This window comes from Gadus chalcogrammus, chromosome 2 (genome assembly GCF_026213295.1).
Source record: "Gadus chalcogrammus isolate NIFS_2021 chromosome 2, NIFS_Gcha_1.0, whole genome shotgun sequence".
In the NCBI taxonomy this organism is placed as follows: Eukaryota; Metazoa; Chordata; class Actinopteri; order Gadiformes; family Gadidae; genus Gadus; species Gadus chalcogrammus.
The window spans coordinates 20,391,956-20,405,588 of record NC_079413.1 but is presented as its reverse complement, the minus strand read 5'-3'; the positions used below and the strand labels follow the sequence as shown (position 1 = coordinate 20,405,588).

Sequence of the window (13,633 nt, the reverse complement as noted above, 5' to 3'; positions counted from 1 at the left end):
GAACATTCAATAATTCATTGGTTCTCAAAGTGCGGCCTGCGGGCCAATGGCGGCCCACGGAAACATTCCTGGCGGCCCGCAATGACATACAGATGTAAGTAAAAAATATATATGTATTGATTTTAATATGTTTTTTTATTGTTTATTATTATATCAATATTTATTTCAACAAAAGTAAATAAATATAAAGAGAAAAGTCGACTCTCTAGCCTTCAATTCAATCCTGTTACATTTGTTAGTTTTAATCCGACTGTACATTACTTTGAAAAGGACGAACCTCAGTTTCGTGATTTACATCTCACTTGACCTCACTACCAGAGGTCCACGGTGTAATGTTTTCTTTCACCACTGGGATGCTGACAGCGTTTCCCGCCTAATTTATTTCCCTTTGGCGGCCCTCAGTCCAAATTTGGATTCCTAAATTGGCCCTCAGCTGTCAAAACTTTGAGAACCCGAATCTAGACATAATTGTTACCTGGCTTCAATTAAACACTGATTGTTCGTCTCCGATGTGATGAGCACTGCAGAAAGCACTAAAACACACGCAACGTTACGCATGTTGTATTAATGTATCTATGCTTCATGATTTCTCTTTTTGATCTTCTTCTCCTGTCTTTTTTCTCCGAGGCCTTAGGTTTCCAGTCGATGTCACATCTGACCCTGTGGAACCATCCAGGGCTGCGACTGAGACACAGGGGCCTGCAAGTATCCTTCTTTCCCACCATAGATCTTGCATGAATGCGATTAATAAGCGCGTATGCACTGTGCTCTGGAAATCTATCTCCCAAAATCGTACTCCCTGTCCTTTTGGTAATCCATGTTGACAAGCTGAACTCTGCTGTCCTCACCCTTATCTCCTTCATGGAGTGATAATAGTCCGGTATAAATGGTGGGCGAGTTCTGTGGCGGAGGCGTTAGGTCGAGGATCCCTACCCATCCCCGACGTTGAATCACCATGCCCTGCAACGGGTGGCGAACTGGCGGGGTTTTTTTTTTCCCCCCCCAGCAGCCTACGTTTGTGTTTTCACCCTAATTACACAAACGCTGTTTCTCCCCGTTGAGGCAGGGGGCGCCACAGGCTCTCACCCACAGGTGAGCCGTTCGCGTTCCGAATTAGCGTTTCTATGACGACGGCCCTCCTAGAGTCAAACCAATGTTTTAATTGCTGCTTTTAGAGTTATAATTAATGGAATGTTTTAATATTTTGATTTTCTGTATGCTTTTCACTACAAATAGCAATGATCAATGTATGGCGTTTGTTAAAAAAAATATAGAAACATTATTTTGAAGCTGATCTTGCTCTGAAGAAAAGGGTGGATTTCGCTCTATTGCCTACAAATAACATTAGGGCCTGAAGAGGACGACTGCTCTAATAGGTCTTTAGCGTCAGTGGGTCCCACCCCCTAGAGGGGTGCTTGTAGTCTTACGAGAATCCCCCCCTCTTACACTTCCTATTTACTTCTACGCAAAAATCTTCATATTGCGTCATCTTAAACAGGAAGTGTTGGAGATCGAAAATAAGGGAATGATGCACGACCATTCAAAAATATGAGTGGGTTACTAACGATACAAAGCTTAATGGAAATGGCTGAAGTTTCCCTTAAAGTCTCCTTATTTTTCTTCCTCACTTTCTCTCTGCCGTATGAATCCTCCGTTCCCTCTTTCGTACCGTCTGTGTGTGCTGCTCTTGGTCTTGTGTGCACGTCGCCTCCCCCCTCCAGGACTCGGTGCCCCACATCGCCCTGCTGGGCTCTGGGGGGGGGCAGAGGGCGGCTGTGGCTCTCCTGGGGTCTCTCCAGCAGATGGGGCAGGACGACCTGCTGGACACCCTGCTCTACATGGGAGGAGTGTCTGGGTCTGGCTGGTGAGGACCACCGAGCATCAGCCTGGACATACATTAGGAGTGTGTGTGTGTGTGTGTGTGTGTGTGTGTGTGTGTGCGTGTGTGATTCTGTGTGTGTCTGTGTGAGTGATTCTGTGTGTGTCTCTATGTGTCTCTGTGTGTGTGTCTGTCTGTGTTTGTGTGCTTTTCTGTGTGTGTGTGTCTGTCTGTGTGTCTGTCTGTCTGTCTGTCTGTCTGTCTGTCTGTCTGTCTGTCTGTCTGTCTGTGTGTGTGTGTGTGTGTGTGTTTCTGTCTGTCTGTCTGTCTGTCTGTTGTGTGTGTGTGTGTGTGTTTGTCTGACTGTGTGTGTGTTTGTCTCTGTCTGTCTGTCTGTCTGTCTGTCTGTCTGTCTGTCTGTCTGTCTGTCTGTGTGTGTGTGTGTTTCTGTCTGTCTGTCTGTCTGTGTGTGGGTGTGTGTGTGTTTGTCTGACTGTGTGTGTGTTTGTCTCTGTCTGTCTGTCTGTCCGTCCGTCCGTCCGTCCGTCCGTCCGTCCGTCCGTCCGTCCGTCCGTCCGTCCGTCCGTCCGTCCGTCTGTCTGTCTGTCTGTGTGTGTGTGCGTGTGTGCGTGTGTTTGTCTGACTGTGTGTCTGTCTGTCTGTGCGTGTGTGTGTGTGTGTGCGTGTGTGTGTGTGTGTGTTTGTCTGACTGTGTGTGTGTGTGTCTCTGTCTGTCCTTCCGTGCGTACATAATTGTATCACAGAAGATAGCAGCCTCACGGCCCCCCCGGGCGGTAGCTAAACGTGACCCGGACACACACTGTCAGAAACCAACGGTCCTGTATCCTCCGTCAGGGCCATGGCGTCCCTCTACACCGACCCCCAGTGGAGCACCAACACGGCCGCAGCTCTGGCCAGGCTGACCCAGCCCGGCCCGGGGGTGGACGACATCATGGCCTGGCTGAGGGTCCGGGCGGAGCAGGAGGACTTCTCCCTCTCCGACCTCTGGGGGTCCCTCCTCTCCTCCAGCGTCATGAAGCAGGTGAAGGGCCTCCTCTCCTCTAGGGGTCCCTCCTCTCCTCTGGGGGTCCCTCTTCTCCTCTGGGGGTCCCTCCTCTCCTCTGGGGGTCCCTCCTCTCCTCTGGGGGTCCCTCCTCTCCTCCAGCATCATGCAGCAGGTGAAGGGAGACGGCCCCCTCTCCTCTGGGGGTCCCTCCTCTCCTCTGGGGGTCCCTCCTCTCCTCTGGGGGTCCCTCCTCTCCTCCAGCATCATGAAGCAGGTGAAGGGAGACGACCCTCTCTCCTCTGGGGGTCCCCCCTCTCCTCTGGGGGTCCCTCCTCTCCTCTGGGGGTCCCTCCTCTCCTCTGGGGGTCCCTCTCTCCTCTGGGGGTCCCTCCTCTCCTCCAGCGTCATGAAGCAGGTGAAGGGAGACGACCCCCTCTCCTCTGGGGGTCCCTCCTCTCCTCTGGGGGTCCCCCCTCTCCTCTGGGGGTCCCTCCTCTCCTCTGGGGGTCCCCTCTCCTCTGGGGGTCCCCCCTCTCCTCTGGGGGTCCCTCCTCTCCTCCAGCATCATGAAGCAGGTGAAGGGAGACGGCCCCCTCTCCTCTGGGGGTCCCCCCTCTCCTCTGGGGGTCCCTCCTCTCCTCTGGGGGTCCCCCTCTCCTCTGGGGGTCCCCCCTCTCCTCTGGGGGTCCCTCCTCTCCTCCAGCATCATGAAGCAGGTGAAGGGAGACGACCCTCTCCTCTGGGGTCCCCCCTCTCCTCTGGGGGTCCCCCCTCTCCTCTGGGGGTCCCTCCTCTCCTCTGGGGGTCCCCCCTCTCCTCTGGGGGTCCCTCCTCTCCTCCAGCATCATGAAGCAGGTGAAGGGAGCCTGCTCCTCTCCTCGGGCTCCAGGCTGGGGGGTGGAGCCCTAGCTGTGATGTGGGGCTGAACGACTTGGGGAAATAATCGAATGGACACTAAACAAGCAACAAGTCATTCTATAGTATAGCACACAGCATTGGAAGCAGTCAACATAAACCGCTCTTTCCTTTTTTTTATGAAATTGAAATTGATGCATGAATTGATGTAACATCTTTATTTAACTATTGAAATGTAAAAGATAAAAAATACGAATCTTACTGATGTCCAGCCAGTAACAGTAAAAAATCCCCTGAGAAAATAAGATATTAATCGCATCCTTTGCGACTTGCAAATGCCGTTCTATTACATCGCGACGTCGGTTTGATTCTATTCATCGTTCAGCCCTAATCGGCTGCATTGTGTTCGGTCTTCAGCTGGACCGCACGCGCCTCTCCGACGAGGCCAAGAGACAAACCACCAACCCCTATCCGGTCTACAGTGCGCTGGAACAAAACTGCTACTTGGACGGCCAGACAAAAGGTACAGACGCACACACCCACGCAAACATATTCACACGCAGGGTGTATGTGTAATCTTGAGTAGTGTGTAGTACTGCAATAGGGATTTTTAGGGATGTCTTTAAGCTTGTGTTGTGACAAAACAACTGCAATGATTTCATCCCGCAAACCTCTCTCTCCCCCTCCCTCTCCCTCCCTCTCTCTGTCCCTCTCTCTGTCCCTCTCCCTCTCTCTCTCTCTCTCTCTCTCTCTCCCTCTCCCTCCCCCCTCCCTCCTTCTCTCTCTCTCCCCTCCCTCTCTCTCTCCTCTCCTCCTCCCTCTCTCTCCTCCTCTCTCTCTCCCTCTCTCTCCCTCTCTCTCTCCCCCTCCCTCCTCACTCTCTCTCCCTCTCTTCTCTCTCCTCCCTCTCCCTCTCTCTCTCTCTCTCTCTCCTCTCCTCCCCTCCTCTCTCTCTCTCTCCTCTCTCCCCCTCCCTCCCTCTCCCTCCCTCTCCTCCCTCCCTCCCTCTCCTCTCCTCTCTCTCTCTCCTCTCCCCTCCCTCCCTCTCTCTCCCTCCCTCTCTCTCTCTCTCTCTCTCTCCTCTCTCCCTCTCTCCTCTCTCTCCTCCCCCTCCCTCCCTCTCTCTCTCTCTCTCCCTCTCCCTCCCTCCCTCTCTCTCTCTCTCAGGCAAATGGTTTGAGTTGACTCCTCATGAGTCGGGCTTCACAGAGCTGAATCACTTCACCCCCACCTCCCAGCTGGGCCAAAGACCCTCAGACAGAGGGGCGTCTGAGGGGGAGAAGGGCGTGAAGGGGGGGAAGGAGGAGGTGATGGAGGTGGAGGAGGAGGAGGTGATGGAGGTGGAGGTGGAGGAGGAGGTGATGGAGGTTATGGGGGTGGAGGAGGTGATGGAGGTTATGGGGGTGGAGGTGGAGGAGGAGGTGATGGAGGTTATGGGGGGTGGAGGAGGTGATGCCAGGTTATGGAGGTGGAGGTGTCCGGGATGGACATGGTCACCCTGCAAGGTATGTGCATTGGACCAAGGCTGGAGCTCGATGCACCCAAATGATTACAAGTCAATGACACAATTCTTGCTATTCATTAATTGTCTGTCTGTCTGTCTGTCTGTCTGTCTGTCTGTCTGTCTGTCTGTCTGTCTGTCTGTCTGTCTGTCTGTCTGTCTGTCTGTCTGTCTGTCTGTCTGTCTGTCTGTCTGTCTGTCTGTCTGTCTGTCTGTCTGTCTGTCTGTCTGTCTGTCTCTGAATGCAGGTATAATAGGCAGTGCAATGGCAGATGAACAGAAGATGCTGGCGCATTTGCCGGATTGGCTGAAAAGTAAAACGCACAACACACGAAAAGTTTTGCAACAATCTGTTTTGATATATTCTATTTTTAATCTGTTCGGTGTGTGTACTTTCCATGGGAATTGCTTTCCAAAATGAAAACAACCTGTTGGATATCTTTCTCTGGAACGACGGTAACCATACGATGAATTTGATATATATTTTAGAGAGGTAAGGAAGTATTTTGTTGATCCCAGACAAGGAAATTGTGACCAACTCCAGATATCCAGCGGTGTGGGAGGGATATTTGAAGTGGGGAACTCTCTTTTAAAGACTCTCTTTTAAAGAGTGCACAAAAAACCTGCGTGTGAATGTGTGTGTGGATGTGTGCGGCTGTAAACCCGGATACGGGTTGGTGGTTTGTCTCTCGGCCTCGTCGGAGAGGCGTGTGCGGTCCAGCTGAAGACCAAACACAATGCAGCCGATTAGGGCTGAAGGATTAATAGCGGCTGCTGGCCGAGCTTAAGGAGGTGCTGGGGCAGCTGAGGGCAACTCTGCAAGGTGAGCAGACTCTCAGGGTGGTACTGGGGTTGGTGGTGGTGGTGGTGGGGACGAGGATGTGGATTATGGATTCATGTTAAACCTTTAACCCAGTATCACTATATCACAAGTCATAACGGGATTAAAGGTGACATATCATACCACCAGGTGTGAGGTGGACTAGCCGTTACAAGCAGCTTTGAAAATCGGCCTCTTCTGACATCAGTAGTGGGCGTGTCCACCTAGATGTGTGCCGGGTAGATCGGTCGACCAGCCTACCCAGTGGACCGCTTTCAGAACAGATCTGAAACCGGCTGATCCCACCTGGTTGCATAACGCGTCACCTTTAGAGAACATCCCTCTTCATCCTCAGATATTCTTGATATCCACTCTTCCCCGTCCGAGGGAGGCGTGGACAGCCAGGAGAGGAAGACGAAGGGCGACGCATGGATGGAGAAGGTCCTGAAGCCGGTGAGGGAGGGGCTCCTCGCTCTGCCCGACGGCCCGGTGAGGGAGGGGCTCCTCGCTCTGCCCGACGGCCCGGTCAAGGACGTGGGTAGGTGGTGTGTGCTCCCACCCACAGAGCTTCACGGCATCACAGCCATTACCTTTCACGACAAACACTATTAGTGGGTTCGACTCTTAAAGGGGACACATCACACCACCAGGTGTGAGCGTGATTAGCCGTTACAAGCAGGTTTGAAAATGCGCAGCGTTGTGACGTCACAGGTGGGCGTGTCCAAATGTTGCTCATCTATCCGTCCAAACATCCAGGTGGACACGCCCACCTGTGATGTCACAATGCTGCACATTTTGAAAACGGCTTGTAACGGCTAATCACACTCACACCTGGTGGTATGATTGGTCCCCCTTAAGAACCCAGCTCTCTGCTTGTTCATGTGCCGGGCTCAGTGGTTACTGTCACTCACCAACTGGCCAGACATTAAACACCTGTGTGTTTGATCTCTCTTCAACACTCAAAACCTGCAACCAACACTCAACACAATTTAACAGTCTTATGCTGAATTATACCAGTTATGGGAGCTATCTATACACACACACACACACACACACGCACACACACACACACACACACACACACACACACACACACACATTTGTTCTTAAGTGCGTTGCTTTCCCAGTAACACACATGCATTGAACTTTTTCTACTTTGAAAACGCATCCTTCAGCCAAACCTGATAATAGTATTGCATAAACAATTACCACCTAGCGAACAGTAGAATCTTGGCAAATCTTGGCAAATGTGTTACACTGCTGAGTCTCTAGAGGGCAGTGTCGCGCTGTGTCAAATGAAAGCTGAGATAAAGTCAGCATGTCCCCAAAAACCCGCTCGCGTTGTGAGCCCCTCCTCCCTCCGCTTCACCCAAGCAGTAGATGATACAGAGCGCAAGGAATACCACAACATGTATAGATAATGAATGTACCAAATAGCAAGTTTTGCTATTGAAACTCTGACATGTGTGGTGCCAATTTCTCAGTCTCGTGGGTGGTCTTGAAACTCTTACCCTTGATCACCGAATGGAAATGGGGAACCACAGCCAACTTCATCTATCACAGCCCAGGTGAGATAAATTATGTAAATAGTATAAATACACAATCATAAATCAATAATGTAAAATAACAACAGGAGATTGCACAGTTCCGTACAGAAGTACTGTGCGTTAACTGTTTATTAGCAAATATATAGGCCTAGTACCACGGTACACGGATCACAATTCAATATGCTTGTATTTGACTTCCAGCAACCTTTTAATATCATCAAATCTGACATGAATCATGAACTCAAACCCCAAAGCACCGTCAATAACGTAAAACCTGCACCATGTAACTTTAGACTGGAGCTATTTCCTCCAAAGAAAAATATATTTTCCAAATATATTTAAAACGAGTGTTTTGTTGGTCATTGTAGACGAGTTCATTCCAGAGTGTCTGAGGTCGACGGAGAACCTCCAGCTGGTTGACGCTGGTCTGTTCCTGAACTCCCCATACCCTCCGTTCCTCGGGCCCAGGAGGGACGTGGACCTCATCATCTCCCTGGACTTCTCCCTGGGGCAGAGCCTGAAGGTGTGTGTGTGTGTGTGTGTATTCATAGCCTTTTTATTGATCCCGAGGAAAATCTTCCACTGTGCTCTGTATAACTATAAACAAAAACGTTGGGATTTGTTAACCTTGACCCTACTTCACAATCATTTAGGGTTTAAGGGACTAGAATGCGCACAAGAATTTTGGAAAGCGGTCCAGTACTGAGCGTAAACGTTGCAGCCGTAATAGGTGGAAAAGTGCTGCGAGGGAACCCTTTGGCACCCTGTCCATTTACCTCCTCTAAAGGTGCTTGTTTTTGCCACTGACGGGTACAGATCATATTCGAACATCATGGAAAGGATCTTAGTCTGTCTTAGTGCCAATTAGACCCAAAGTTATTGGAAAATAGTTCCCCTCCAGGTAGCTCGGTAGTGATGGGATATTGCATGTTAAAATGTGTGTGTGTGTGTGTGTGTGTGTGTGTGTGTGTGTGTGTGTGTGTGTGTGTGTGTGTGTGTGTGTGTGTGTGTGTGTGTGTGTGTGTGTGTGTGTGTGTGTGTGTGTGTGTGTGTGTGTGTGTGCGTGTCATGGGGACAGACGTTTTAATAACTGAAGTTCAATACAGGAGTGCAAAAAACAAAGCATTTTATTTTCTAGTAGGCTAGTAGTCCCTGTTATTGTACGGTGATACAAGTTCGATTAAAACGTTGCAACTATGTGACTTTGACTCGCTTACCGTCATCGAGCCCAGAGCCTGACCCTGGCCAGGGATTATGCAGTCGAGGTGGGGAAGCCGTTCCCAGTGATAGACGACACGGTCCTGGAGGACGTGGACTGGCCCAGGGACTTCTACGTGTTCCCGGGAGGTCGTTCCGCGCCCACCATCGTTTACATGCCTCTCTTCAACCAAAGGAACTGCAGAGGTATAAGTCGGGATGCCCCCGTGTACCTCGGCTTTCAAGTCACGATTCTTGTGGTCGTCGAAGGAGAACGATAGAGCGGCGAAGTCACGCCCCTTCCGGGAGAGCCCATGGGACCTATGAGATCGGAAAACACGAATGGGTTTCAATGGAGAGAGAGTAATTATCTTCTGGTCCCAGTCTTTATAAGGATTACACATGTTGTGTAATCCGGTTAAGGAGAATGGGGGGCTTCTCTTATAAAAAATGTTTGAGATTTGTCCTCAGAATGAAAGGAAATACAAGTTTTGTTGAGGTTTAATTATCCTGTATCCATGTAGAAGGAGTGCTATAATGCCACCAAGTGCGAGTGTGATCAGCCATTACCAGCATTTTGAAAATCTGCCTTTTCCTGTTTTAGTGACATCACAAGTACAGCTCCACCTAGATGTACCTATGTACAAAAATCATAAATAACTATTTTAAATTATCAATATTTGTATACAATATCTATGTACATGTGTATTCCAATTGAACTAGGTTTACCCATATAATGGGTAAAATACATTAATTGGGTCAGCAACAGTGGTTTTTCCTTTTGCCTCTTTATGGATGTACCCTTGATATGGAGGTCCACACGTACATTTTTAACGGGAAATCGTTTCGTTGGGACTCAGACGCAGCCGAGGTGAAGTCCAAGATGGCGGAGTACACTACAGTCCAGATGCCGTACAACCAGAAGAAGATAGCTGGCCTGTTGAAGATAGCCATGGACAACATGAAGAACAACAAAAACAAACTGATGCTCGAGATGCACAGTGCTGCTGTTCGCAAGCAGAAACGCAGGTAAAAGGGCGTGTGCTTGTGTGGGGGTCTGACTGGTTCTTGTTAAGAAGGCAAAGTCTTCCGACTGCTGTGGCAGTTTACTTCCATTGCAAACCCTTTTTCTTTGGATCAGGATATGTCCATTGACACGCTTCACTGGGCCAATTGGAGCAAGGATTAAGAGTCCCAGTTCTTCTGTTGCAAAGTTTCAAAGCTGTGCCCATCGCAGTGACAATTTAACTCCTTGTAAAAACTACACAAGGGAAAAAGCAGGGAAACATGTTGTACGTTTGGAGGTTAGAAAAGTAGGGATGATGCACGCAGGGAACAACAGTATTGTTTTGTCGATTTCACATAAGAAAGAACCGAGAGCAGAATCAATTTGACCGAAAACATTAAAGATCAGTGTTACGTCACACTCAGCTGGCTCCAAAGGATTTGCATGAGTTTGTACAAAGTCACGTGAACCTTGGAGGGAGGGGGGAGGTTGCATGATGTATATAATGGGGGATGACGATGACTTGAATGATGAATCCTTCCAGTGTTTTGACATCTTTCTTTCTTCATTATCACAGATCATAGCTCAAAGTTGATGTCCAGGACAGAGTAAAGCGGATGATTTACAAAGTGCAGCCATCCTCAGTAAAGTTTCCCTCAGAACGCTGCAATGCTAGAATCACTCGTCTAGCTCGTAAACGGACCCACAAAATGTATGTCACACTTATTACCAAAGCAGTGTTATTGCTCTTGATGTGCAACCCTTATTTTCTGCTGTATCTTATGCAAATAAAATGGAAAGAAAGGTTGTGTGCATCTTTCCATGTCTGCGAGAGAGAAAGCGAGCAATTTCATTGATTTGATGTCTTCGGGTTCTAGGTTGGGTCATCCCTCTCAAAGCTCAGTACCTTTTGATACTGGATGAGCAGGATTGCTTTCCTACTCAAACACGATGGCCATGATTTGTTGGTATTCAAAGAAAATCATCACCGTGGTTTACACAATGGTACAAGCTACTAAATATCTCCCACCCACACTGGCCAAATTTCCCAGAGTATCAGTCCACTTCTATCAGAGCGTAACAAACCAAAGTGACAAGAGTGCATAGTTCTACCCCCATCGATCATATGGGTGGGGGTAGAAGGCTGCCTTCAAGTACCCCCATGTAAGCGCCTGAACTGTGAAAACTTGTATTTACTTTAGAAGTGTTATCATGCAGGTCAAATTAATAAACGCATTCCATGTTCAGTGTTAATAGTTTACTACTTCATCGAATAACACGTTAACGATTAAGTATAGCATGTTTCAAACCTTTAATTGCGTTGAGGTTCCCCTCATTTACAATGACGATGAGTTTACAGCAAGGGACATGCACACAACAGCAATGATGAATAAACATGAGTAAAAATATTTAAATAAATATACACTTGGGTTTGATTGTAATTTGATGAGCTGATATGAAACACCAAACGTTTAGTTAATGTGCGAGTAGCTGTGAGTGAACACAGCTGAGCATGAGACAGCAGGCGAGTTGAACAGTGACTGGTACCATACCAAATCAATGCAGAACATTACAACACAAATTGTATAGATAAAACAAACGTTTATTTAGCATGTTGATGTACAATACATTCAATATTCAAAATGTATTCAAACACGATCTCCTCAAACCGTTGGGCTCCGTACATTCACAAAATATGAATACAAACACATGCATTACTTTGGTGATAGTTTTATATTTGTTAGACATGGGAGAGCAACTGAATTGTTATTTAAGACGTCGCTAGCACCAGAGGCTACCAGAGAGGACGCTGGCGTTGTTTGTTGGCCGCTTCTCTGCCCACGATCTTTTTCGATTTTGTGAATAGTTCTTCCTGTGTTTTTGCACTTTCATTATTTACAGGGCTCCAGACTAATTTTTTTCACTAGGAGCACTGTGGCCTCTAACTGAACATGTTAGGGGCACACACCGTTAATCAACATGGCAACCAAATATCACATTTGTACTTATTTTCACTGTATTACTAATAACTACTTTGATAATAGATGCAGAAATTACAATGTGCTGTTTCAAATTCAGAGTCACATTTTATTGTGATTACGACCAGGCCTTCTCATTCGTTCTCTTCCGACATCTTTGTAGCCGTCTCCTGGGGCAGCAGTAGCTCAGGAGGTAGAGCAGGTTGGCTGGTAACCCGGGGCCGGTTGCACCAACTGGGCGTAAGCCTGGTCTTAACTACGCCTGGTCGTAACTTGCCGTTCTAAGTCCGACGTCACCTAACCGTTACGCCGGTTGCACTAACTGGGCTTAGCGTTCTTTTCACTAAGACCAAGGCGTAAATCCTACGCCGTTGAAATTTCTGCCGTTTCAAAAGCAATTACATTCAATCCATCCAGCTCTACCATGGCACGTATAATACATAGGCTGTACAACGAGCGGGCATTTAGGCGGGAAAGAGTAATTAAGGACAGAAGCAATCCATTGGACATTTATAATGACGAGGACCTGATTGAGAGGTTTTGATTCTGTAGGAGAGATCTGTTTGAATTAATAGAAGAGCTTCACCGGATTTACAGTTCGTGTCGGACCGCAATGCAGCGCTACCACCAGGGACGTCACTAGGATTTAGAGGCTGGGGGGGCTTAGCCCCTAGCAGTGCCCGAAATGCATGCGAAAATTTTTCATCACATCTTTAAAGGGGTTCTTTAATTCATATTACAGTAGAGAGTACAGCAGAGCATCTATCAGGGCCTGTTTTCTCTTACTCTTACTTAAATGACCCCTCAGCCCTAGCCCCTCCCGCCAGCGCTCTCGGAAACTATTTTAATCCAAAAGACAACTTCTAATTGTATTAGTATTTATTTCAACTCATACTCTGGCTTATTATGTTAAGTGTAGGCATGTTACGATTTCCTGGGGCTTTTGAACATCTTGGGGGGGGCCCCCAAAATAGGCCTAACGACGTCCCTGGCGCCACCTAGTGACCGGCATGTCTGGATTTGGTCGTCTGCGGTCACCTCACGGACCTGGATCTAGTCATGCAATTGACGTGTGTGCACCATTTACGGTTTGGGCTGAGGTACCACTTCTAACGAAAGAAGTATAAAAACACTACAAATACAATAGGGTTCCAACCTGTTGGCTTGGACCCCTAAAAAACGTTCTCATGTGTCAGGTCCATGGTCACCAATGGAGGAGATTATTGATACGCTCCGAAGTTTGGCTGATGATGTGGAGAACAATCGTGTTGAAGACACAGATGCAGTCGATAGAGTGTGTGTTCTGGGAGATAGGATAGACGACTTATCCTCACTGGTACGTTTTGAGGCCAGGGTGGAAAACACAAAGATTTCCCAAGTGCTACAGGCACTGGGTGCGAAACATAGGGTCGGGAGCATGGACATATTGGGAGACCCACCGTGGAGATTTGTTTGGTTCACGTGACGTCACTGTAGTTTTGCGCCGCCATCTTGACGACCGATCCCACCCACTGACCCACTGGTTTCACTGGTAACACAGCACCAACAACACCGCCCACGACCACAATCAAACAATGAGGATGCGCTCTTTTATTCTCTTTAGTGCAGGTAATGAAAGGTTCTGAAAGGTGGCATATCCATGTAGCTTACTAATGAATAAAATGTTCTGCTCCATATAGGCTACCCAATGTTGACAACATCCCAGCCAAAGAGTATTGGTATTAATACCTCATTCATTGTCCAAAATAATCCATAATAATTCAAATCGGGTTTTGTTGTGGGTACAAAATGAATCTTGAAGAAAACTCGTCCCAAGCGAAATTATCGTCTATGATTTGATGACGGATTTCAACGATCAATGATAGTAACCCACCACAAACTGTTCACAAGAAGTCAAAAATAT

At 48.0% G+C, this 13,633-nt stretch overlaps 1 protein-coding gene across 1 annotated transcript; it reads left to right on the top strand.

Annotated features, from left to right (window-relative positions):
- Window positions 1-645: 645 nt before the first annotated feature.
- Window positions 646-10,983, top strand: LOC130402384 (cytosolic phospholipase A2 gamma-like). Its single transcript, XM_056606532.1, has 13 exons — window positions 646-705; window positions 1,722-1,864; window positions 2,675-2,861; window positions 4,098-4,203; window positions 4,848-4,987; window positions 5,140-5,185; window positions 5,430-5,495; window positions 6,357-6,539; window positions 7,486-7,569; window positions 7,917-8,071; window positions 8,781-9,020; window positions 9,500-9,774; window positions 10,329-10,983. Exons 1-13 carry the CDS (start codon window positions 646-648, stop codon window positions 10,333-10,335), a joined length of 1,692 nt encoding a protein of 563 aa, XP_056462507.1. The 3' UTR covers window positions 10,336-10,983.
- Window positions 10,984-13,633: the final 2,650 nt, after the last annotated feature.

Bases quoted from the DNA above. Each gene is read 5' to 3' on its own strand.
- LOC130402384 (XM_056606532.1), top strand. From the start codon at position 646: ATGTCACATCTGACCCTGTGGAACCATCCAGGGCTGCGACTGAGACAC. The intron at 5,496-6,356 runs GTAAAACGCACA...CTTCATCCTCAG, and splicing joins TTTGCCGGATTGGCTGAAAA to ATATTCTTGATATCCACTCT. The intron at 8,072-8,780 runs GTGTGTGTGTGT...CATCGAGCCCAG, and splicing joins CCCTGGGGCAGAGCCTGAAG to AGCCTGACCCTGGCCAGGGA.